We start from the raw sequence: 23,518 nt of genomic DNA on the forward strand, positions 1-23,518 counted from the left end.
TTAATACGTATGCATAGGAGGACACCGAGGTTTGCGAAATTGCGCCAATAGTGGACAATTTTTCTTGCAGTATTTCGGTAGTTTTTGTAGCATTTTGGACAGTATCAGATATTGTAACGATAGGATTTTTAGTTATCGAGTTCTTTCATGCTTACGCTTCAAAATATAATATTCAACGTAGAAAGCTTAGTTCAGCAAAGCGTAAACGCTACCAGTTCTCCTTCAGCCACCCGTAAACAGTTGTTAGTGTTAAACTGTAACAGCCACCTGTCATGTCTTTTTGTGTAACTGTTATCCACCGGAACTCTTTAAAAGTAATTAATATTGCAAAAGGCGAAATTCCTACTTAGCCAATAGTTTAGTAGATTACATGATCCTGTAGATTATTCATGGCATTACGTTATCCATGTACGTTAGGTTTAAATAGGACTGTTTTGTAAAGCTTAGCGGTGAGAAAGTTAGAAAAGAAAAGAGGGAGAAGAACGGGGTCGAACCAGCCCTGGCCAGGTCCGTTCTGGTCAAAATTGTAGTAGAGCTTGCAGAATAAATCTACGTTGGAGCCAACCCTGTTGTTATTAGTCATTCTCTCAAGGATAGTCAGCAACCGTAATAGATTCCGGTTACCTTCCCGCAGCCAGCGAGTGCCCCCAAGGAAAGCCTTTACCCAGAAGAGTTTTTGTTGTGGTTTTTTTTTTCTTTCGTTTTCCTATGTAATTCCACTTACTTGGGCGTCTTCTTTCTTGTTCGCTCCAAGGGGTCAAACCAACTCTTCGTGAAGCACTTCTCTCTCTGATAGTCTTTCCGTAATTGCCGCTCTCCTCTACCAGTGTGAAAACAGGGTTTTGCCTTCACAAATGAACGGACGGACGGGGACAACGCTTAAAAACGACCTTTATAAAAGGCATTTCTGTGCATCCCCCCTGAGTGCCTAACTGCGTGAAAAATTTGAAGGGGGGTTGAAAATTTTCATTTCCCAAGATGTTCGATTCTTACTGAGACTTGTTCTTAACTCTCAAGCGAGAACGCAGAATTTCTCGTCTGTAACAGCCAATGTTGTCGCACATTGGAACTTGCAATAATGTCAACCAACACGCAGTGTGGTTCCTTTGCAAGATTGACAGAGTTCGAACTGCGATGCGAAGTATATTACGTGGTGTCTTTTTAATTTTTATGAACTTTTGTGGCCTTTACGGCTCGTCAAAAGACTGCTAATTGGCTTTACGCAAACTTAGTATGCTGGCACTATTTCCAACCAGCTCACATGCATGGAACGTCTTATAAGCCCATGCATTCTCAAGGTTATTAACTTCCCTGGTTAACAAAGCTTACTTAAAGTTCTTAAAAAAAACGGATGAAACAAACAAGTTAACCAGAACTTTTCTCTGGCCTGTAATTTTTTATTTGCGGGCGGGTGCTACGAGAGAGAAGGAAAATCACGCTTGTCACAGAATTTAAATCGTTTTTTCCGAAATTCTAGCTGCACTTAACTTACGTGGGTTCCCTGTAAGATTGACAGAGTTCGAACTGCGATGTGAAGTATATTACGTAGCGTCTTTTAAATTGATATGAACTTTTGTGGCCTTTACGGTTCGTGGCAAGACTACTAATTGGCTGGTATCCGCGGGTTTCGCCCATAACGAGTTTCGCCCAAGAAGCGTTTCGCCCATAACGAGAATGGTTTCGCCCAGGCATAAATAGGTGAGATTTTTTTTGCAAGAGTGAAAATCTATTGATAAGCGAACAGGTGAGATATTTTTGCAAGAGTAAGCTTTTCAAATTCTATTGATAAGGTTTGATTGAGATTTTTTGTGCAAGACGGTAATTTCCTTTAAGTTAAAGCTTTCGTACCGCACGCTTCGTCGAAGTAGTAAAGCTATTCCACGCGCGCGCACTCATGAACTTGACTAGTTTCTATCTCTTTTCCAATTATATGTTGCCGTTACCTATGTCAGAAATACAATCTTTAACTCTCGATTCCTTTGTTTTAGTATTCACGAAACCGTATTCACATGTATTCATAAGCTGGCGTGCGGAACTTATCTTCCGTGTACAAAAGATTTGCAACGATGATATGTTCCACGCGCAAGTGTTTTCAAAAGCGTTTAATTTAATTCTCGAGAAGAAAAGTGATGCAAAAAAATCATAGCAATGCTTTTACGACAAACGGATGTCTCTGCAGTATTTCGTGCGCGAATTACCTTAACAATCCCCGCTCCACAGTGAAAGCTATAATTGACTTTATCGTTTCAACAGTAACTTGTTCGTTTCAAAATTTCATGATCTCAGGTCAAGTCACTTTTCTTCATTCTGTGCATACAAACGTTTATAAGGTTGACGTTTTCCGAGTGAGAGTGTAGAAGTTTTACTTATGGGCGAAACCTTTATTGTTCTGGGCGAAACCATTCTCGTTCTGGGCGAAACGATATGTGCGAAACTCGTTATGGGCGAAACCCGCTATAACCAATTGGCTTTACACAAGCCTAGGACGCTGGTACTATTTTTAGCCAGTTCACATGCATGGAACTTTTGAAAAGCCCAATTTTACTCAAGGTTATTTACTTCCCTGATTAACAAAGCCTAAAGTTTTTTTAAAAAATTGCAAAACGCGTGAAACAAACAAGATAACCAGAACTTTTCTCTGGCCTGTAATTTTTTATTTGAGGGCGGGTGCTACGAGAAAGATGGAAAATTACGCTTGTCACAGAATTGAAATCATTTTCCCGAAATTCTAGCTGTACTAAACCTATGTGGGTCCTCCGTAAGATTAATGGAGTTCGAACTGCGATGCGAAGTATTTTACGTAACGTCTTTTAAATTGATATGAACTTTTGTGGCCTTTACGGTTCGTGGCAAGACCACTAATTGACTTTACGCAAGCCTAGTGCGCTGGTACTATTTTTAACCAGCTCACGTGCATAGAACTTTTGACAAGCCTATGCTTGTTCAAGGTTATTTACTTCCCTGATTAACAAAGCATGAAGTTTTTAAAAAAAATAATTGCAAAACGCATGAAACAAACAATAGAACCAGAACTTTTCTCTGGCCTCTAATTTTTTATTTGAAGGTGGGTGCTACGACAAAGAAGAAAAATTATACTTGTCACAGAATTTGAATCATTTCTCTGAAATTCTAGCTGCACTGAACTTATGTGGGTCCTCTATAAGATTGACGGAGTTCGAACCGCGACGCGAAGTATATTGCGTAGTGTCTTTTAAATTAATATGAACTTTTGTGGCCTTTACGGTTCGTGGGAAGACTGTTAATTGGCTTTACGCAAGCGTAGTGCGCTGTTACTATTTTTAACCAGTGCAAATGCATGGAATTTTTTACAAGCCCATGCATGCCCAAGGTTTTTTTAATTCCCTGGTTAACAAATACATTTATGAAAGTAACTGGTACTTCAGGAATCATCATTCGCACCCAAACACCTCGAGAACGTCAAGTCACTAACCGTTTTCACAGGAAACTATTTCTATGCGCACTAAAGGTGAGTAGAGTCTCACTATAAACTACAAACTTGGAAACAATTTTGCTAATTAACTAATACTTCATCAATTAACTATTATTTCATCCAAATACTCCAAACTAGAAAAAGCTAAGACAAACTAACTGAAAAAAATGTTATGAAATATGTGCTTATTGTTCTTTCGTGGTGCATTAATCGATACTTAATACATACATCAATCAATTTTTATATAATCAATCGATCTCATCGCCTGATGAAGACTAGTAGTATTGCAGTCATCGCGATCAACATCCAAAGTGACTCTATCTTGAGACAAACGAATAAAGTTCATTTCCTAACTGAAAAAATATTATATCGAACTACACCGGAACTACACCAAACCATGCTGAAGAACTTCAGCTACATTCAGCATCCTGCACCAAAATTCACAAAACTGCACCAAACTACACCAACTTACTCCAAACTACACCAAACTACAACAAACTACACTAAACAACACAGAATTGTACAAACTACGAAAAACTACACTAAACAACACAGAATTGTACAAACTACGAAAAACTGCAATCGGACTACCATCTGAACTACAGTGTACTAGATTAAAGCTTATTTAATGCAAAGCAACCTCACTGATTTCACCAACAACACGGACTGAAGCTTAAAGTACGCGGAAGTACACTCAACTTCACCAGATGCTAAATTATCAACCACACTAAACTACGGTCAATTCATTTCTACCACAACTATACTTAAAAACTATATGAACTTTTAATGATAAAGTTTTCACGTTTCAACAGGTTATCATGAAAAAAAACTGAAGGCAAAAACTTAAAATCACCTTAAGGATGGTCTTCTACGTAGCGGCTGAGAATTGATATGTCAGCACAGTAGCGAAAAATGTCAAGCATCACACTTTCACGATCAAAATTTTAAGAGATAAACAGTTGTTACCATGGAGAAAGGTTTCATTCTCAAAAACAATTGAAGTGTGAGCTGTTCAACAATAACTGTTGAAACAATGTTCTGATATCCTAAAGTAGGCGTTTTAGCCTTCACTGACATATTTTCATCTCAACAGAAAATGAATCATGTCTTATACAGAATTTTCGCCACATTTTGAATCACATTTCGCCAACACAATAACAAGTTTGTGTCATCCTTCACTCGTTTAACTTTCGTAAACTCATAAATATTACAAGAACTGGCCATACGTTTCTCAGTCCTAGTGTTCGAGTGCTCATAACAAATAAACAGTATATTTCGGAAGACTTGGCAGCTGTTTCTATCAACTCTCCTGTCGATGGGAAAGATGACAGGAGAAAGAGAATCCAGAGGGGAATAGTATTTTCAGCCGCACGATCGATCATTTTGCACGCGCTGGCCGGGTCACTACACTTTTATCACTGGCATCACTGACAGCAGGCGCTGATGGTAGATTAAAGTCATTAATTGGAAAATAATTTGTTCCTTGTTGCCTTTTCAGCTTTACGGGTTGAGTCTGTTGCAAACATCATACAGTTGTGATTTAATAAAAGCGAAATCCCCTGCGAATAAAGGTAAGCCCTTGATGGTTTAAATATGATTGTCATCGTAAAAAGTGGACGACGAAGCGGAAAGTATTAAATCACTTTCATGAGCTAGCCTAAAGGCAATTATGTTGTTATGCTGTCCTCATCAAAATGGCGTCTTCAGGTCCAATTTCAAGAATCTGTCTCGTCCTTGAGTTCCGCGGCATTTTGATCTCGGATCCTAAAGTTCGTTAATTCCCAAATCTCCTGAAAAGCTAATAGAGAGAAACATGATTCGTTTGCGGTAAAATTTTGCGATTAAAAGGAATGTGAAAGTAAGGCGAACTCGTTATGTCCGAACTTGATAACAAGGAAACATAACTCGAGGTACGCGCAACTTGTTTTGGGAAAAAAATAGCAAAGATGATTCGGTTAGAAGTGGATAAATATGCTTCTCATTTATCGCCGAACCAGTGTCCGAGTAGAATATGGTTTGATGCAGATTGTTACTGCTGTGTTTGGCCTCTTGTTTTCTATTATCAAATATGTTTCTGATGTGGTTTAAAATATTTGAAGCTTATTATAACTTTTAGTATGCATCTACCGCCGTACTAACGGCTAGCAGATGCCAAGCCCGATTTTTTTCATTTTCATTGTAGTATTAAGAAAATTGAAGATGGAAATGTTTGCGAAATTTGCCTCCAGAATTTCGAAATAACTGCTATCTTTGCATTACAATATGCACACAAAGAGTTGCCCACCAGCGCGGGAAAATATAGTCATACAATAGCGCAAACATTTTTGGTTTATATCGAATACATCGCTAAAAATAAGAAGAGACCTACAGGAACCAGGAAGTTTTGTTTACGACTGATGATTCCTGAGCGTGCACAATTTACAAATAGGCATTCGATGCCGTGAGCAACGACGCGGAAAGATAAGTTTAATTGCGCGCCATTTGAAACTGACAGAGAGGGTTCGAGCTCAGAATTGGCGGCACGACCTCCACCGAGATGATCATATGCGTAATAAGCGTTATGCCCAAAATATAAGAGTTTGTATGGGAATATTTACGACCACTCTAAGGAATTAAAAATACAGTCAATTTTCAATGAAAAATGCCTCACCTTACTTCCACAGTGTATCGCTTGTTGTCTGAACGCTTACTTTGTTAAAACGAGGCCGTTATAGCGAGTTATCGTTACAAGGTTGCACACTCCATTTCCGAATATCCGATCTGAGAAGCGAAAAATCCATGCTCAAAATGACCGAGCGGCCACAAATCCAACGCAGAATCTAGCCAAATAATCTGTAGTTTCATTTCAATTCTCTACCAACTTGATCCTCCCGGTGGAACCGACGCCAAGCCGCAGTTTGCTTCCAAAATTTCCAGTTTACACGTTTCTAACAACCCGCGAACACATTCACCACGACACGCGACCGTTGAAACCGTTAAATTGGTGTCAACTTACGGCGTGGTCCCTTACTTCCTAAGAGTGGTCATAAATATTCCCATACAAACTCTTTCATTTTCGCCATGACGCTTATTACACAGGATGATCGTCTCACAGCTGGAGCTTGAGTTACCTGTGAGCTCAGAGGCAGTGATGCGAGTTAATTAGGAGCCTCAAACCACAGAGGCCACGTAGAGTTCACTAAACATAAGGAACATGGCACGAGATGTTATTCTAGCACAATTCAGACTCTATAAATATTACAAAAAGAGGCAAAGAAATCAAGCAGCAATAAGGACACACTATTAATGTGACTCGAATTTTCAAATGACGAAATTCACCAGCCACATTATAATGTAGTCATGGAAGAGAAGCTTTTCGCTTGAACAGTAATTGTCAATTAATAAGTCTTAATAGCTGTATTGCAAATCAGACTTTGATCTCGCTGCCCTAGTCAAAATAAAATCCAAAGGATGACTGATCACAAATGAATAACAAAGGCAATTTTCTTCAACAGTTACGTTGAGAAACCAAGATATGAACATATTCATGAATTTTTCGATGGGAAATAGAACGTAATGATAAAGAAATATCAAAAATAAATAATAAAATGATATGATTAAATAAATGATAAAAACAATAAAATCTTAGACATTACTGCTTCTTAATTATCACTTTTTCCAATTGCTTTTTAATCGACCAACTAACACCATTCGATCTCTTCGTTAGGAGACAGCCGAGAACCCAAATCCTCGCAAGTTTCTGTTGAATCTTACCATAAATTTCCTCAGATCTTTACTTTGCCAGAAGAAAGATGTCTTTCAGGAATAGTGATTTTCATGGATTCTTATCTCTCTTTATATAGAAGTTTCTCAGGACTTGCTGCTCCGACTCAGTTTTCATTAAGACCATCCACCACCTTGAAATTACTTCTTTAGGCCATTCACGACAATTTTTGTGTATGTTGAAGAGCAATGTGATCATTGGTTCACCAATCTGTTAATTATCTGCTCTCTTCAGGCTTATTAAGCAAGAAGACTGAGGCGAATCATTTGCATGCAAATTAAGAATCCGGAATTTTCGCAAAACATTTACAAAGCCTTTTTTGCCAGTCCCGCTTTTTCTTAGAAAAGATATTTTTAATCACATCAAAGAATGCAAACGACGGTTACTCCATAGTGTGTTTACCACATAATTTGACACGAACATTATGATATCTATCATTAATTTTCCTTTTGTGTTAGCCAATCAGAAAATATTGATGGAACAAAGCCCCTGAGAAGTAACTTCTAAAGCATAACCGGTTCATTTTTTTCTTAATTCGGATCTTGAATGTCGATGAAAGGAGGAAAGGAACCCGTCGGTTTCATTTTGATCAGGGGCAATGCTAGTAGACTATGTTAAGCGGATTCGGAACAGGACGATAATAGTTGTCTACAAAATAATTTTCGTATCTAACCCTAAGGGAAAAGAAAGAGAGACTAATTGATCTACTTTTGTCACGAGAATTAGTCGCAAAAGTAGCGTGACATGAACTGACAAATTAACCTCCGTTGTGTCCTATAGACAGGGGTTCCTCTTTGTTGTAAAGGGCTCAGAAATTAATGCAGATAAAAGATATAATATTTTTTATTTATTAAGGTAAATATTGTTTTTACGTTGAACTCTTGCACCTTTATATCATTTTCATGCAAGGACTGTGTCCATTTTCTAGGAAAAGCTCTTCAAAGCACTCCTCTGCTTTTAAATCTCAAGGCTCTAACGAGGGGCCGACTTGTAAAACCTCAGCTTTTTTTTCCCTAACAGCAGCACAAAAACTCTCAGCGGTTTCTAAACAATTAAAAGATATGTAGTTGGAACGCTATTAATACAGTGTAACTGACTCCAGGTGCAATTACCGCAAGTTCAGCATTAAAAATAAAGGACGTCGAAGCACTGATCAAGAGCACTGGACTTTATGTTGACTTCCAATGATTTATCTTTATTACAATATGCCAATGCTTAAAACCGTCAAAACAAAATACAAATAAAAATATCTAGTCCATGCGACGCGAAAGGACAAAGCCGAACAATAATTGGATGTGATAAAAACACGAACACACGAAACGGCAAAACAACTAAACTAGAAATAAAACCGACGAAATGAAACTAAGAAAGGTAAAAAACACATGCTTACCGATTGTCCCATCTGTACGCCTGAGTAGTTATAAACGTAGGATCCAAAAACTTCGCAATAAAGGCAATAAACTTCGCAAACGCAAAAACACAGACCATGCACACAGACGACTAGTAAAGACGCACGAGGTTCTGAAATACGATCTGACGGAAACGCCACTAATATCTAACCTAGAAAGTTATAACAGAAATTACTCAACTTTTAGAAGATATCAATGATTTACTGTAAGGTCTACTTCTTACCTTGATATTTATATTATACCTTGATATTTATATTGGATGAAAAGCTTTCAATAAAAAAGAGATCACTCAACTGAGTAAGAATGTAGTATTGATCCAATTTTACTTCTTAGAAGATTTAAGACCCCTTATCGAATATATCGAGCCTTTACTTTGCGGAAAGAGGTTTTTTGAAACACAAAAGCTGAATTGTGTGTAAGTCTGGGTCTTAAAACTGGAAGCTTAGCGTGCGTATAATAATAGTGGAGCTCGCAGCGCGTGCAGCGAAGCCCCATAACTATTCGAAATAGTAGTAACCCAAGAAGCCAAAATAATTTAGACTAATGACCGTACGGGCATCCGTTGAAGGTTTTTACTTCTAGCATGCGCGGCCAACTGTACCGCGGGCACTATCTTAGCTATTTCGTAATGGAAGGGCGAGGAAGAAGATAATGTGCAAGCTCGATTGCTTACGTAACTTGGATACCCCAGTATCGTGCGCTAGGAGACACCGGCAAGATGACAATGAAGTGCGCATACTCGCGTGCCGAGCTTTAGTGAAGCAAACGGGCAAACGGTTAGGCATTACACGAGGGCTTCACATGGGCTAGTAGATGTGAACCTGCTTAAACATATAATTCGCAACCCGCGTTTTGAGCGGGAAATCAAACTGGCGAGGTTTTAGTTGAACAGTGGTTCTCAGCATTTTGCAATTTCTAATCAGCTCGCAAAGCAACAATACTGGCAGAGCTATAGCTTTATCAAATGGAGGAAATTGTTTTAATTCAAGTTCGTGGAGAGAGGGTTTTGAGTGAAAATAGGCTGGATAGAAAGAGACAGAGCGACCAAAGAAACCAACCAATACACAACGTAAAGAAAGTTAGAAAAGGCGCCAAAATAGGCAGAATACGGCGAGAGGAACTCAGAGAGAACGAGAAAAGGCATAAGTAAAAAGGCAAATATCTAGCGAAAAGTAACGCGAGAAAAAAATTCGTAGTCGCTCCTGAAAACAGACTAAAAAGAGATCATCAACAAAGACAAGCAAACTACAAAGGATCCGAGAAAGAAGATGAGGTAGGTCGTGTCTTAATTTGGTTTTTTCGTACGCTAAGGCCCACAATAATTCCAACCTTTTTTTCACCAATCGTCGTTTGATACTAACTTCAGTTTTTAATTAAACTGATCACGTTTGGGTAAAACATTGACTTTGGCATTTATCTCCTAAAAGCCCTTCCGCCTGTTCATTGCTCGAATAACATTTCACAGGGTTTGTATTCTGCAGCTTATTTCTTGTCCTATCGTTTGGAATGTGTAATACAGTCGTGGTGTTAGGGGAAAAGAAGTTATCTTTCTAGGATTTTGTTTTGTTTTCAAATTATAGCGAACGGCGAGCGCAATTTTCTACTTTTCTCTCCCTTCAGTTATTCAGTAAACTATCGCAGGATTTACATTATGCATTTAAAAGAATCGCGCTTTGTCGAAAATCAAAATGAGATTGAGTCAGCGATGTTCAACTTACATTAAGTCTGACGCGCCAATTCGATTTTGACAATATTGTTATTATTATTAAATTTATTATTAAATTTAAATTTATACCGCGCAGTTTCTATAAAAATATTCAACTGCGCCTTACAATAAATATTAAATTAGAAATTAAAATAGAAGTTCAAAATTACAATTCTAAAATAATGCAATTCAATTATAAAAACTATAGAACTAATTAAACGCCCTATTAAATAAAAAAGTTTTAAGTCTAATTTTAAAAATATCTAAACTGGAAATAGATCTTATTGTGGTAGGAAGCGAATTCCAAAGTCTAGGGGCGGCACAACTAAACGATCTATCTGCCAGGGTCTTCTTGGATATTATCTTCGGGAAAGTTAATAAAGCTGCAGAGTCATCGTTGCGCCTTAAATTATACCTAGATGGCGGCAAGATAGATATTAAATGGCGCAAGTAATCGGGCGCCATACCATGCAATACCTTAAATGTAAGAAGAATTATTTTATATTCGATACGATAACAAACAGGCAGCCAATGTAATTCGTGAAGTAGAGGCGTGATGTGGCACGACTTTGGAGCACAATATACCAAACGGGCACTAGCATTCATAACACGCTGGAGTTTAGACAACTGATATTTCGGTAACCCATACAAAAGGCTGTTGCAATAATCAAGTCTGCTTGTTATAAACGCATGAACTAGTGTTTCAGTGCTACTTCTAGATAAGTACTTCCTAATATGTCTGATATTATAAAGATAATAAAATGAGCTGCTGCATGTTTTGGTAATATGTACATCCATATTCAAATGCGGATCAAACCATGTGCCCAGATTACAGACTGATGAAGAAGGACTAATATTATAATCTCCGACTCTGATGCCATCGATAGACACCTTTGTGAGTTGCTTCCGTGTCCCAACAAGCATAAAATCAGTCTTGACATCATTTAGCATTAATTTCCTCACACACATCCACTGTCTAATGTCACGAATACAATTTTCAATGGCAGTGACCGCATCCAACTCACCAGTGCCAACACTAGGACTAAAGGACAGATACAACTGAGTATCGTCCGCGTAAGCATGCGCAGTTGGTAAATGGGACTCCAGGAGAGAAAACAAATCACTTGAATAGATAGTAAACAAAAGCGGGCCGAGGCAAGAACCTTGAGGTACACCCCACTTCAAATCAAATGACTGCGAAAGCGTCTCTTTTATGCAAATTCTTTGAGATCTCCCTTCCAAATAAGACTTGAACCACGAAAGAGCAGAGCCGCAAACACCTAGTTTCGTCTGAAGGGCTTTTAATAAAATCTTGTGGTCAACAGTGTCAAAGGCGGCACTCAAGTCTAATAACACCAAGAGTGATACATGCCCCTTGTTCATATTCATTAGCAAATCGTTTTTTACTTTTAACAATGCAGTCTCAGTGCTGTGATGGGAACGATAAGCAGATTGAAGCTGAGGGAAGAGATTGTTCTTAATCATGTGACACTGAATCTGATTGGCTACCACACGTTCAGTAAGTTTGGACACAAATTGCAAGTTGCTAATTGGTCGAAAATTCTTGAAAAGAGGATCAAGACCAGGCTTTTTCAATAATGGATGTACCACAGCAGTTTTCCAGGCGTCAGGAAAATATCCAGTTCGTAAGGACAAATTAACCATATTCGTTATTACAGAAAGGAGTGGGTCAAGGCAGGCAGATAACAGAGTCGCAGGTATTGGATCCAAGATGCAAGTTTTTTTCTTCCCTGATGTAATCATATCACGTATTGCTACAGCCGTTGTACATTGAAAATCAGACAGTACAATATCGCTAGGTTCAGATACCAGATCAGGCTCCGACGTCGACAGAAGATGCGATGGAGAGATACCTTCCAACTTTGACCTTATATTAGCAATCTTGGTAATAAAAAACTCGCCCATGTCATTTGCAAGCAGAGAAACGTCAGTATGAGGAGGAAGAGCTCTATCCGGCTGCATATTCAGTAGACTCTTACTTGCCATAAACAGCCTCCGCTGGTCAGAACTATTATCTTCAATGAATTGATTGTAGTAGACACGACGTGCCTCATTCATCAAGTTCACCACACGATTTCTTTCCTTTTTAAAAGCAGCACGATCTGCAGATAGGCCAGTAATTCTCCACTTCTTTTCAGCCTTTCGTCTCGACCGTTTAGCTTTTCTGATATCATCATTAAACCACGGTGCTCGAGGCCGAACAACAATATCACGGGACAAGACAGGTGCATAGATATCTAGTATAGATCTTAGTGTCTCATTGTAACAATTGACTAGGGTATCCAAGTCGTCCGGTGGGTCAAGACAGAGCTGAGAAGAGCAAATCGTCTCGGAAAATTGATCACGGTCAATTGATTTAATTTTTCTGAACTGCAGATGTTTGATGGCCACCGGAGGTCTTTCAGGTTTTAGTTGACAGAAGACTGGGAAATGGTCAGAAAACAACTCACCAGTGTAGGGGCACCCAGCAATGATGTTATCAGATATACGAGTGATGATCAAATCCAGTGTGTGACCAAGTTCATGGGTAGGGTGTAGAACATGTTGTTTAAGACCCATCGACACCAGAAGGTCAGACATGTTTCTACAGTCAGTGTCATCAGGTAGATCCATATGAATGTTAAAATCGCCCAGTATTAACAAAGGCTCACTTGACATGACCAAAGACTCGAGATAATCTGAGAATTCAGTGATAAATGTTGAAGTAGACACAGGATGTTTAACAGAATATGGAGGCCTATAGACTAAAACAACCCGCAAACGAGTAGTAGCCACAGGATTGACCAACCATTCTGACACCTCGAATGACTCTTTTCCTGCAGCTGAAACCTTTTCAACGTTGATAGATTCTTTGAAAATCAATGCAGTCCCACCTCCTCTGCGATCACTGCGGGGATGATGAAGGAGTTTGTATCCCTGTGGTGTTATTTCACTAAGAATAGCAGTGTCATTGTCTGTAAGCCAGGTTTCAGAAACAGCAAATAGATCTGCTTTGCTATCGCATACCAAATCCACAAACGACGCTGACTTATTTCTCAAAGATCGAGCATTGAGAAGGCAAAGCAACAATCGTTGCGTATCGTTCTTGATATTTTCCAACACATTGTCATGTGAGAACCCGTCAAACATCTGAGAATTAAATTACGTACCGCACGGGATGAGTGAATTTCATTGTTTGGTTGTCTAACTTTTCAGCGCTATGTTTTCATGCTTTCTACTCGATTCGTTCCAACTTCAGGAAATGGTTGTCTCACAAAACATGGAGCCACTTTCTCTTCGCTCAATGTCTCGAGGCGTACTTATTGCTCGGGTTATGATAAAAATACTTGCGATACGATAATTTTTTGTTAATGCTGGAAACTGTGGAATCAATCTCCGGAATTGATAGTGATTACATTTTGCAAGAAGCGTTCGACTTTTGATTGTGTAATTAAACGGGGTCCTGGCAATTTGAGCTCACAAGCACGCTGGTAAGTACAATTGTTGCTTACAGTTCTCGAATTCAAGAGCAGGTGTTGTAAAAAGGTTTGCTTAGCTTTTTCATTGTTACACATTTCTTTTTCTAAGAATCTTGCTTATTCGGTGCATGCTGAATTCTAATTTTTCAACCAAATTTTCTTTTCTTTTGAATATTCTAATATCTCCTAGTATCAGTTGATATTCATGTGATTAAAATAATTACATGGAATCTTCCAGATATATAGCACATAATTTTTTCCTCTGATCCTCTTAACATTTTATTATGTGAAAAGACTGGTATTGGCTCTAAAAGTGTAGTCAAATTAAAGTTTTTATGCACATCCTATGCATCAAATTTGTGTTATAAAATGTTGTATCCTTCTTAAAACTAATTAAACAGAATAAGAATGAGTTACCAGGCACAAGAATGGCTTCCACGATGATAGTTTCCAAGTTTGAAAAAAGTCACAGCCTACTAAAATCCTCAGTTCCTTTGCCCTGACAGCCCAACCTCATCAAAACATTGCCAACAGGAGCGATTAGCAAATTAATAATACAGACAAGGGAGCCTATTCCCACATCCACCCCCCTCAATCCCTTTAGCTAATTATGGACATAGCATTTCAAACGTAGTGAATATGCCACAAGTTTTCCATTTCCCTGACTAATTATTTTGAAATAGTGTTTATAAGTTGTGGAAAATGGTTTGGTTGAAATGTAATACAAAGACTTGCCAGCAGATAGTCACATGAAAATTTTTTACATATTAATAAAACTTGTCGTTGCGTTTCATGTTAACAAGAGGCAGCAACTCCACCTTCCAGTAAATTCAATTATTGACAAACGTGAGAAAAAACCATCTAAAATTTTTCAACCTATTTAATATCGCCAACAACATTATCAACTCAACTTTCAAACTAAAGAAAAACTTGACTGAAGTTTAAAAATTAATTTCTGTAATGTAAAAATGAATTTTCCAATCCTTTTTCCTGCAGTGCGGCGTTCATAACGCAGAATATTCCTCTCGAATTCTTGTCTGGAAAATTAAACAAAACCGAAACTATAGTTTGCTTTAATTTTGACCCAAATAGTTGCACGAATGTAAGAAAGAGAAAATAAGGCTAAACATCAGAAACACTAATTGTGAGGCATTTTTCTCGGCTAACTGCAATGTATTGTGATAGGAAACGTCGTTCCACCATGATGAATATTTTAGCATATGCTAATTTAGGTGTTGATTGAAAATTACTCCACTGCAACCTTGACCGCAACTTGTTATCAAAAGATTAGCCGGCTATAGTATAGTTTCCCTCGCAATTGTTGTACATGACAATATCCGTAGATTTTTAAGTCAGTATTTTGAATCAATCACTTGACACTCAGATCTTATGACCAGAAACAATAGCTCAGCACGTGCATTCTTTACCTTTCTCAAACGTACTCTACCAAACGACAATGTGAAATCGCCAAAATTTTTTGTAGTCTGAGAACCGAAGCCCTGACTGAAAATTTTTAAAGTTTGCATTTGCACTACGTTGCTAACATAGGTATTGCTAAAAGTTGAGGTGTAGCGCCTTAAGGGACGTTAAACATTTGCAGTCATTCACGATATTTGAACCATAAGTATTTATTTATTTTTAAGCGAGGTTTTTCTCGTCATGACTGCTTAAGGTCATTTGGCACATGTGACTTTCATTCATTTGTTAACCCCTGGGCAATGTAGTTGAAAACTGGGTTAAGATAACCCAGGGTTGGTGTGAAATCTGATTTCAGATCTGTAAGCTTTAAGAAAAAGTTCAGAGTGATTTTCTGCAATTTGATTATTGGATGCCCTCAAAAGAATAGAGAATTACTGAAAAATTGTCTGAAAAAAGCTTTTGAAAAGAAGGAATAAGGAAACCCGGATGAAAATTTAACCATATGTTGGTACTTATCGTCCTTTGAGCAACGGTTAAAAAACGATTAAAAGTTTGGCCATTTTACGGCTAACAATTATTATCAAATGAATAAAGGGGTAAGTTTCGAAAGAAACTGTGGTGCTGCGTCGGTGGGAGAGTATCTCTCTGACGAAGGGCTAACGCTCGAAACGTCAGCTTTTTTACCCTTTACGGTGGCTAATTTACGTTTTCAACCCAGTTGTTAACACTAAATTACCTGCTAACAATTATTATCAATCCATTGCTGTCACCAGAAAATTTTTTACGGTTAACTCCTTATGTGACTAAAGGTTAAAATTTGTCAATTTTTACGCCTAAATGCTAAATTTTTAACGGTTAACCCCATGTAGACCCTCGAATAATATTAAAATTTAATTAGAGCCCAACTCGCCAAGGCAGCTTTCAGCGGGACCCTCGAGACGTAATTCACATTTCTGATCTGTAACCATGGCATTTCCTTAGCTTTATCTAGCAATTATTCCATGAGAGCGAAATTGATATGAGTTAGCCTTTAAGTATTTTATTTTCAAGAAGCGTAACTGTTATTTTATTGCAAACAACCAAATAAATATGTCAAAATTAGCCACAGAGAGTGCGAAAGCGAAACGAGTTTCGTACACTCCGCGAAAAGGTTTATGGCTTACGACCAATCAAAATTCAGGAGCTGAGAAGATTTCAATATTTATATCAACAACAGAACAGATACTTAAAAGTATTGTTTAAGTAGCTTGCTCCGTAAATATTATCGAGGTTGAATTATTTATTGGTAAGGTAAAGCATAATGTTTGTGAAACTTATTAGATATTTGCACTACGTGATTTTATGAGAATATCCGTGACACCAATAATCACAGATGTTTCCACGGTGTTTTAAAAACGTATAATTATCGGTTGGTTTAACTAAAAGCGAAAAGGTAAATCAACAGTTTAAATACCCGTACTAGAATAAGCTTTATGTTTGAAAAGTGTCGAATTTTCCAGAGGCTATGTTCGACCATTTATTATTCATGACAAAACTTCTATCAAGAAAGGTTACCTATTTAAATTTGAAAGGCTTTAGTCGCTTGCTGAATAAAACTTATAACTCAGAATTGTCTTTTGTTTCATGACAAACCATGCACCAATCACATTTAAGAAAAAGTGCTCCCTGCAGTTTACGGAATATCTTTAAAGGTAGGGTTTCGCTTACCCCCCTTAGAACCAGAGAAACAAAATGAAAAGCTAGACATGTTAGCTGCGGATGATTTTAATTTGCGGTCAATTGGCAGTCGATGAAGACGAATGTCAGGTAAGACATAAACCTCATTGCTAATAATTTATGTTGAGCGAACAAGGACGATATTATTGGTATTAGCATACCAATTAAAGATATGTTTCTGACCCCTCGAATGTCGATGAACTAAGTATTAGAAAACTTTTGAAAAAGATCTTAGGTTGGTACGTAACATTTGTGACTTCGTAACAAGGGCTAACTCAAATACATCCGTAAGATAAAATGTTAAGTTTTACTTGGACCTTCAGGGAAAACTTAATACGTAGGCATAGGAGGACACTGGGGTTCGCGATATTGCGACAGCGGACAATTTTTCTTGCAGTACTTCGGTAGGTTTTGTGGCATTTTGGGCGGCACCAAATATTATCCTCTAAGTCTTTCACTGTTTCCGAGCCGTTTCTAGTTTTTCCGATTCTTTCGGAAACAGACTAAATTAGAAAATTACCCAACTGAAACTAGATTTCCACAAGTCGAAATTGTTCCAGATTCCTGAAGAATCCGGTATGTTGTAGTACCGAATTCGTTTTGCCGTTTACACACAAGTAGAAAAAATCCGAAATAAACCTCCTCCCTTTCATCGTGTCTCCGGTAATTTTGAATCTGAAATCTAAAATTGGAACGTCGAATCCAAACACTTGAGTCCGGGACGTGTGAACATTTATTATGTCTGAAAAGAGTTGAATTGTCCTGAGGCTATGTTCAACAATTACTCATGACAAAGGCTTTAGTCGCTTACTGAATAAAACACAAGACTCAGAATTGTCTTTTGTTTCACGACGAACTATGCACCAATCACATTTAAGAGATTTTTTTTTGGAGTACATGCTCCGATACTGAAAGCGCTATCTTCAGTTCACGGAATGTCTTCAACGGTGGGATTTCAGAGAAACAAAATGAAAGCTAGGAAGTGTTAACTGCGGACGACTCTCAATTTGCGGTCAATTGGCAGTCGATGTAGACAAGTGTCAGGTAAGACACAAACTTCATTGCTAATAATTTGTGTTGAGCGAATAAGGGCGAAAATAAACATGCCAGAGGTACGTTTCTGACCCTTCGACTGTCGATGAAGTGAACAATAAAAAAAGGTTTTTACAAAAGATTTTAGGTAGACACATAACATTTTTGAATCCGTAACAAGGGCTCACTCAGATATATCCAGGAGATAAATGCTACGTTTTAGTTAGAACCGTAGGGATAACGTAATAAGTATGCATACGAGGACATTGAGGTTTGCGATATTGCGCCGATAGTAGACAATTTTTCTTAGAGTATTTTGATAGTTTTTGTAGCACTTTGAGCGGTATCAAATATCTTTAAAGTCTTCCAATGTATTCCGAGCCATTTTCAGTTTCTGATTCTTTCTGAAACAGACCAAATTCGAAAATTATCCAACTGGAACTAGATTTACACGAGTCGAAATTGTTCCGGATTCGTTTCGCCGTTTACACGCAAGTAAAAAAAATCCGAAATAAAACCTCTTCTCTTTGGTCGTGTCTCCTGTGATTTTGAATCTGAAATTTAAAGTTGGAATGTCACATCCGTAAAATTTTGAGTCCAGAACGTTTGGATATTTACAAATTCTAAGTTGCTATTTCCGTGTTGTTTGTACTGTGTATATTTTTGGCGATATTAAGGAATTTGCCCGTTCTTTTTTTCAGTAATGCAGCTTTCAGAACCCAGAATATCCCCCTCCGAATTCTTGTCTTGAAAATTAACTAAAACGAAAAATATGGTTCGCTTTAATTTTGACCCAAATAGTTGCACGAATGTAAAAAAGAGCAAATAAGATTATACATCAGAAACAATAAGAAGCAAAGAATAAAAGCTTTGTTCAATTAAGATTCTTTCTCGGCTAACTGCGTTGTATTGTGATCCGATGCAATACTTCGTGTAAAGAACATGTGAGAACTATCATAATACTTTTGCCCGCATTAAAAAATGTTTAAATCTTTTTATTCTCCTCTTAAGCTTGGAATGGAAAAGGAGCACCAGTTAGCAGTGGAAGATGAAATTTCTCAAAGACATAAAGAACAGGATGTAGATGTTGAGTTCATCTGCACGCTGCAGAGGATTTCCGTGGAACTCGTGAAAGAGTTGTCTCTTTATCCACTCTCCAAAAGTGATGATTATCCTGCTAAGCGTTCCCGATTTCCTGGTGTCTACCTTATATATTACGATGGTGAGACTTCACTCTATGGAAACCGGGTCCGTCCGTCAAAGGACAAACCAATCTATGTGGGAATGTCTAAAACAAGTGTCTTAGAACGCCTGAACTACCACCGCGGCAGACTGGAAGAGGCGAAAGACTTACAGGTGCAAGATTTCAAGGTACGGTTTATGAGTTTGGAAATTGACGACTATGCCCCCTGTATTGAGGGGATGCTAATAAAGTACTATGAACCTTTTTGGAACTGTAGGAATGGCTCGGAAGTAAACTTCTCTTTTGGAAACAGTAAAAGCAATAATAACACGTGGTACAAATACCACATTGATGAAGATAAGAAGATAAGAGAAACTATAGACGGTGTAAAACCTGCAAAACCTACAGGCTTGAGAGTCAGGGTTTTTCCACGTATTTATGATATCGCCATTCAGCTACTGCGCTGGAGTTTCGCGATTTTTCCACGTATTTCTGATATCGCCATTCAGCTACTGATACGTAGGAGGCGCTCGGCGAGCTCGGCGGGCGTGGCGGGCTTAGCGGGCGTGGCGGGCGTGGCTGGCGTGGTTGGCATGGCGGGTGTGGCGGGCGTGGCGGGCGTAGTAGGCGTAGCGGGCGTGGCGGGCGTGGCAGGCGTGGCAGGCGTGGCGGGCGTGTGCTTGGCAGGCTAGGCGGGCTTGGGGACCTCGACGGGCTTAACAGACTCTAGGGGCTCGAGAAACTCGGCGGGCTGGACAGGCGGAGACAAGTTAATTGAAACTGTAGAAGGTGTAAAACCTGCAGAACCATTAGAATCAACAGGCTCGACAGGCTCGGAATTAATATAGTCATTTTTAAGCCAGGTTTTTCTCGTTCTGGCTGCATAAAGTCCCTAATATCATCTGGAGACAAGGACTAGGAAGTCATTTGGCACACGTGACTCAGATACCACGAGTTTCCTTCATTTGTTAACACCTGGGCAATGTTGTTCAAAACTGGCTCAAGATAACCCAGGGTAAGTGTGAAATCTGATTTCAGATCTGCAAGCTTTGAGAAAAAACTTAGTGTAATTTGCTGCAATTTCATTATTGGATGCTCTTAAGGGAATAGAGAATTATATGAAAAATAATTTTAAAAAGGCTATTGAAAAAAAGGATTAACGAAACCAGGATTAAAATTTTATTGTATGTTGGTGCTTTTTAGCCTCCGAACATCTAAATGAAAAAGGGAGGCTCAACGAGTTGCTGGCTTTTTATGGCTAACAATTGAAATTTGACCATTTTACGGCTAACAGTTATTATCATTCCATTGCTATCACCACAAATGTTTTTACGGTTAACTTTTTTGTGACTAACGGTCTAAAATGCGTCAATTTTTACGCCTAACAGCTAAATTTTTGGCCGTTTTACGGCCAACTATTAACCCCATTAGACTCTCTAATAATGTTTAACGAGGGAACCCAACTCACTTGGGCAGTTCTCAGCGGAACCCTCAAGACGTATCTGTAATTCGTATTTCTAATCGGTGACCACGACATTTCCCAAGCTGTATTTAGCAATTATTCCATGAGAGTGAAATTGACGCGAGTTGGCCTTAACTATTTCTTTTTCAATAAATGTAATTATTATTTTACTGCAAACACCCAAACAAATATCTCAAAACTTCCCACGGAGTGTGCAAAACAAGTTTCGTACATTCTACAAAAAGGTCCTTGGCTTATGACCAAGGTTCGAGACCATTGCCTCGATTCCAATCAAAATTCAGCAACTGAGACGATTTCAATATTTATATCAACAACAGAACAGATGCTTAAAAGTATTGTCCAAGTGGCTTCCTTCGTAATTGTTATCGAAGTTGAATTATTCATTGTAAGGCAAAGAATAATGTTTGTGAAACTTATTACTAATGATCGCAGATGTTTTAAAAACGTGTAATTATCGGTTGGTTAAGCTAAAAGCGAAAGGGTAAATCAGTAGTTTATATACCCGTACTAGAATAAGCTTTATATTTGAAAAGTGTCGAATTTTCCTGAGGCTATGTTCAGCAATTTATTGTTTATGAAAAAATTTCCATGAATAAAGGTTATCTATTTGAATTTGAAAGGCTTTAGTCGCTTGCTGAATAAAACATAAGACTCAGAATTGTCTTCTGTTTTACGACAAACCATGCACCAATTACATTTATGAAAAACTGCTGCCCGCAGTTCACGGAATATCTTCAAAGGTAGGGTTTCGCTTACCCCCCTTAGAACCAGAAACAACATGAAAGGCTAGAAGTGTTAACTGCAAATGATTTTAATTTTCGGTCAATTGGCAGTCGATGAAGACGAATGCCAGGTAAGACACAAACGTCATTGCTAACAATTTATGTTGAGCGAATAAGGACGGTAATATATAGATCTAGCCACGCCTAAGAGCGTAGCTCTTGTTAGTTTATTTTTTAGCCCCTCATCAAAATAAAAACTGTAATAAAACTTTTCAGCACTGGCTGTAGAAGTGTTTCTTCAAGGGGATTAAGAGACCAGTCCCGGGGATGGGGAGGGAAGGGAAGAATTAGCGAGGTCTGGAACCTGGGGACGATGTTCTCACAACTTGCGATAAAACGCATGCTAGCCAGCGCTATCTTCAAGCAGCTGAGGACCTTCGTTGTTGTTCGTGATAACAGTGAATTAGTAAATCAAGACGCCAGAATCGTATGGGCTTCTCTTATATCTTCTCTTGAAGTTGCCAGGTATGACTGCTTGCCCCACCATTTTTCCTAATGTTTCAACCTCTTCTTTCTCGCGAAAAAATTAAAAAGAAAAGTCGTTTTCAACTAGTGTTTGAACATGTAATTTCTGAAAACTTTTCCTGTTTTGACTATTATCGTTTCATGATTTTCCTCTGGCTGGAAATACACGGCGTCTTTTTGACATTCTTTCTGTTATTTTATTCGGTAACCTCTGCTGTAACTACTTATAATGTAGCTTTCTTTAGGCCAACTACCCATGATCTTAGCAACTCTAGGTAATGAAGTACGAAATTTGTCTAACATGTTTCATACGCTACAAAAGTTTGCTTAAAGAGAAGACAAGCTAGAGCTTAAATGTAATGATCAAAACTTGATGACGAAGAGAGACCTAGGATTCGATCATGAATACATTTGTGAAAAACTTGAGATAATACCTGGATTTCATTTAGCATCACAGAAATCAATTCCAAACATCAATCAAGTTTTCTCTTTAGTTTTAAAGTTGAGTTGATGTTGGTATTGGTTACATTAAATGGTTTGAAAATATTTTTGATGGTATTTTATCATGTTTGCAAATAGTAGAAACATAATGAAGCATCACTCATGCCCATTATGCGTGTGGCACGTAGGGCGGCTACGAAGGATCGCCACGTCTGTCAGTTCCAGGCAAGCTTCTGGATGGTACCCCAAGTGTGTTGCATGGTCTTGAGCTATGCCTCAACAGTTCGGCGCCAGGTGTTTCTTGGTCTTCTGCTCTTGCGCTTTCCTTCAGGTGTCCAGTGAAGGGCTGTACGAATGATGGTGTCCTGCTCTCTCCTCATGACGTGCCCAATCCACTTCCATCACCTTCCCATGATGATGGTCTCCATGCTGTCTTGATTACAGTGGGCGAGTAGCTTTTGGTTGGAGATGGTGTCAGGCCAAAATATTTGCAGGATTCTCCTGAGGTTCTTTGTTTGGAAGACTGACAGCTCGGTGACGTCGCTCTCTTAGGGTTGGACACTTTCAGCAGCATCACTTCTGTCTTCTTTTGGCTGATCTTCAGGCCAACTCGCTGTGCGTAAGTGGTGAGTCGGGTCGTCTTTTTCTGGATGTGTTGGTGAGTATGGGAGACCAAGGCTAGATCATCTCCAAAATCTACGTCCTCCAGCGTAGATAAGAGGGTCCATCTGATACCCCATGACTGATCATCTGTTGTGCGCCTCATTACCCAGTAAATGGTCATGTTGAAGAGCATTGCCGACATTGTACAGCCTTGTCTGACGCCAGTCTTCACTTCAAAGCTGGTTTCGCTGTTGCTTACTCTGCATTTGAAGTTGTTGTAGAAGCTTTTGATGATGTCGATAATCTGCTGTGGTATCTCATAGGCCCGAAGGATGCGCCACAGACTTTCCCGGTGCACACTGTCAAAAGCCTTCTCAAAGTCTAAAAAGTTAATGTAAAGTTATCTCCGCCACTCTGTGCACTGCTCTATGATGTTACGCAAGGTGAAGATCTGGTATGTACATCTCTTTCCTTTCCAAAACCCTGCCTACTCTCTTCTCAGTTGTTGGTCCACTGTGTCGGCTATTCGCTAGATGATGATCTTGGCCAGGATCTTACTGGGTACAGATAGTAAGGTGATTCCTCGC

At 38.7% G+C, this 23,518-nt stretch overlaps 1 protein-coding gene across 3 annotated transcripts; it reads left to right on the plus strand.

Annotated features, from left to right (window-relative positions):
• Positions 1-3,368: 3,368 nt before the first annotated feature.
• Positions 3,369-21,577, plus strand: LOC131768440 (uncharacterized). Of its 3 annotated transcripts, XM_066158552.1 has the most exons (4): positions 3,369-3,487; positions 4,950-5,022; positions 16,943-17,032; positions 18,986-21,577. In XM_066158552.1, exons 3-4 carry the CDS (start codon positions 16,985-16,987, stop codon positions 19,847-19,849), a joined length of 912 nt encoding a protein of 303 aa, XP_066014649.1. In that variant the 5' UTR covers positions 3,369-3,487; positions 4,950-5,022; positions 16,943-16,984; the 3' UTR covers positions 19,850-21,577. The 3 variants fall into 3 exon arrangements, with proteins under 3 accessions (XP_066014649.1, XP_066014650.1, XP_058940163.2); XM_066158553.1 differs by lacking the exon at positions 16,943-17,032; XM_059084180.2 differs by lacking the exons at positions 3,369-3,487; positions 4,950-5,022; positions 16,943-17,032 and adding an exon at positions 17,901-17,986.
• Positions 21,578-23,518: the final 1,941 nt, after the last annotated feature.

The sequence above is a fragment of the Pocillopora verrucosa genome, chromosome 11, assembly GCF_036669915.1.
Source record: "Pocillopora verrucosa isolate sample1 chromosome 11, ASM3666991v2, whole genome shotgun sequence".
NCBI classification, from domain to species: Eukaryota; Metazoa; Cnidaria; class Anthozoa; order Scleractinia; family Pocilloporidae; genus Pocillopora; species Pocillopora verrucosa.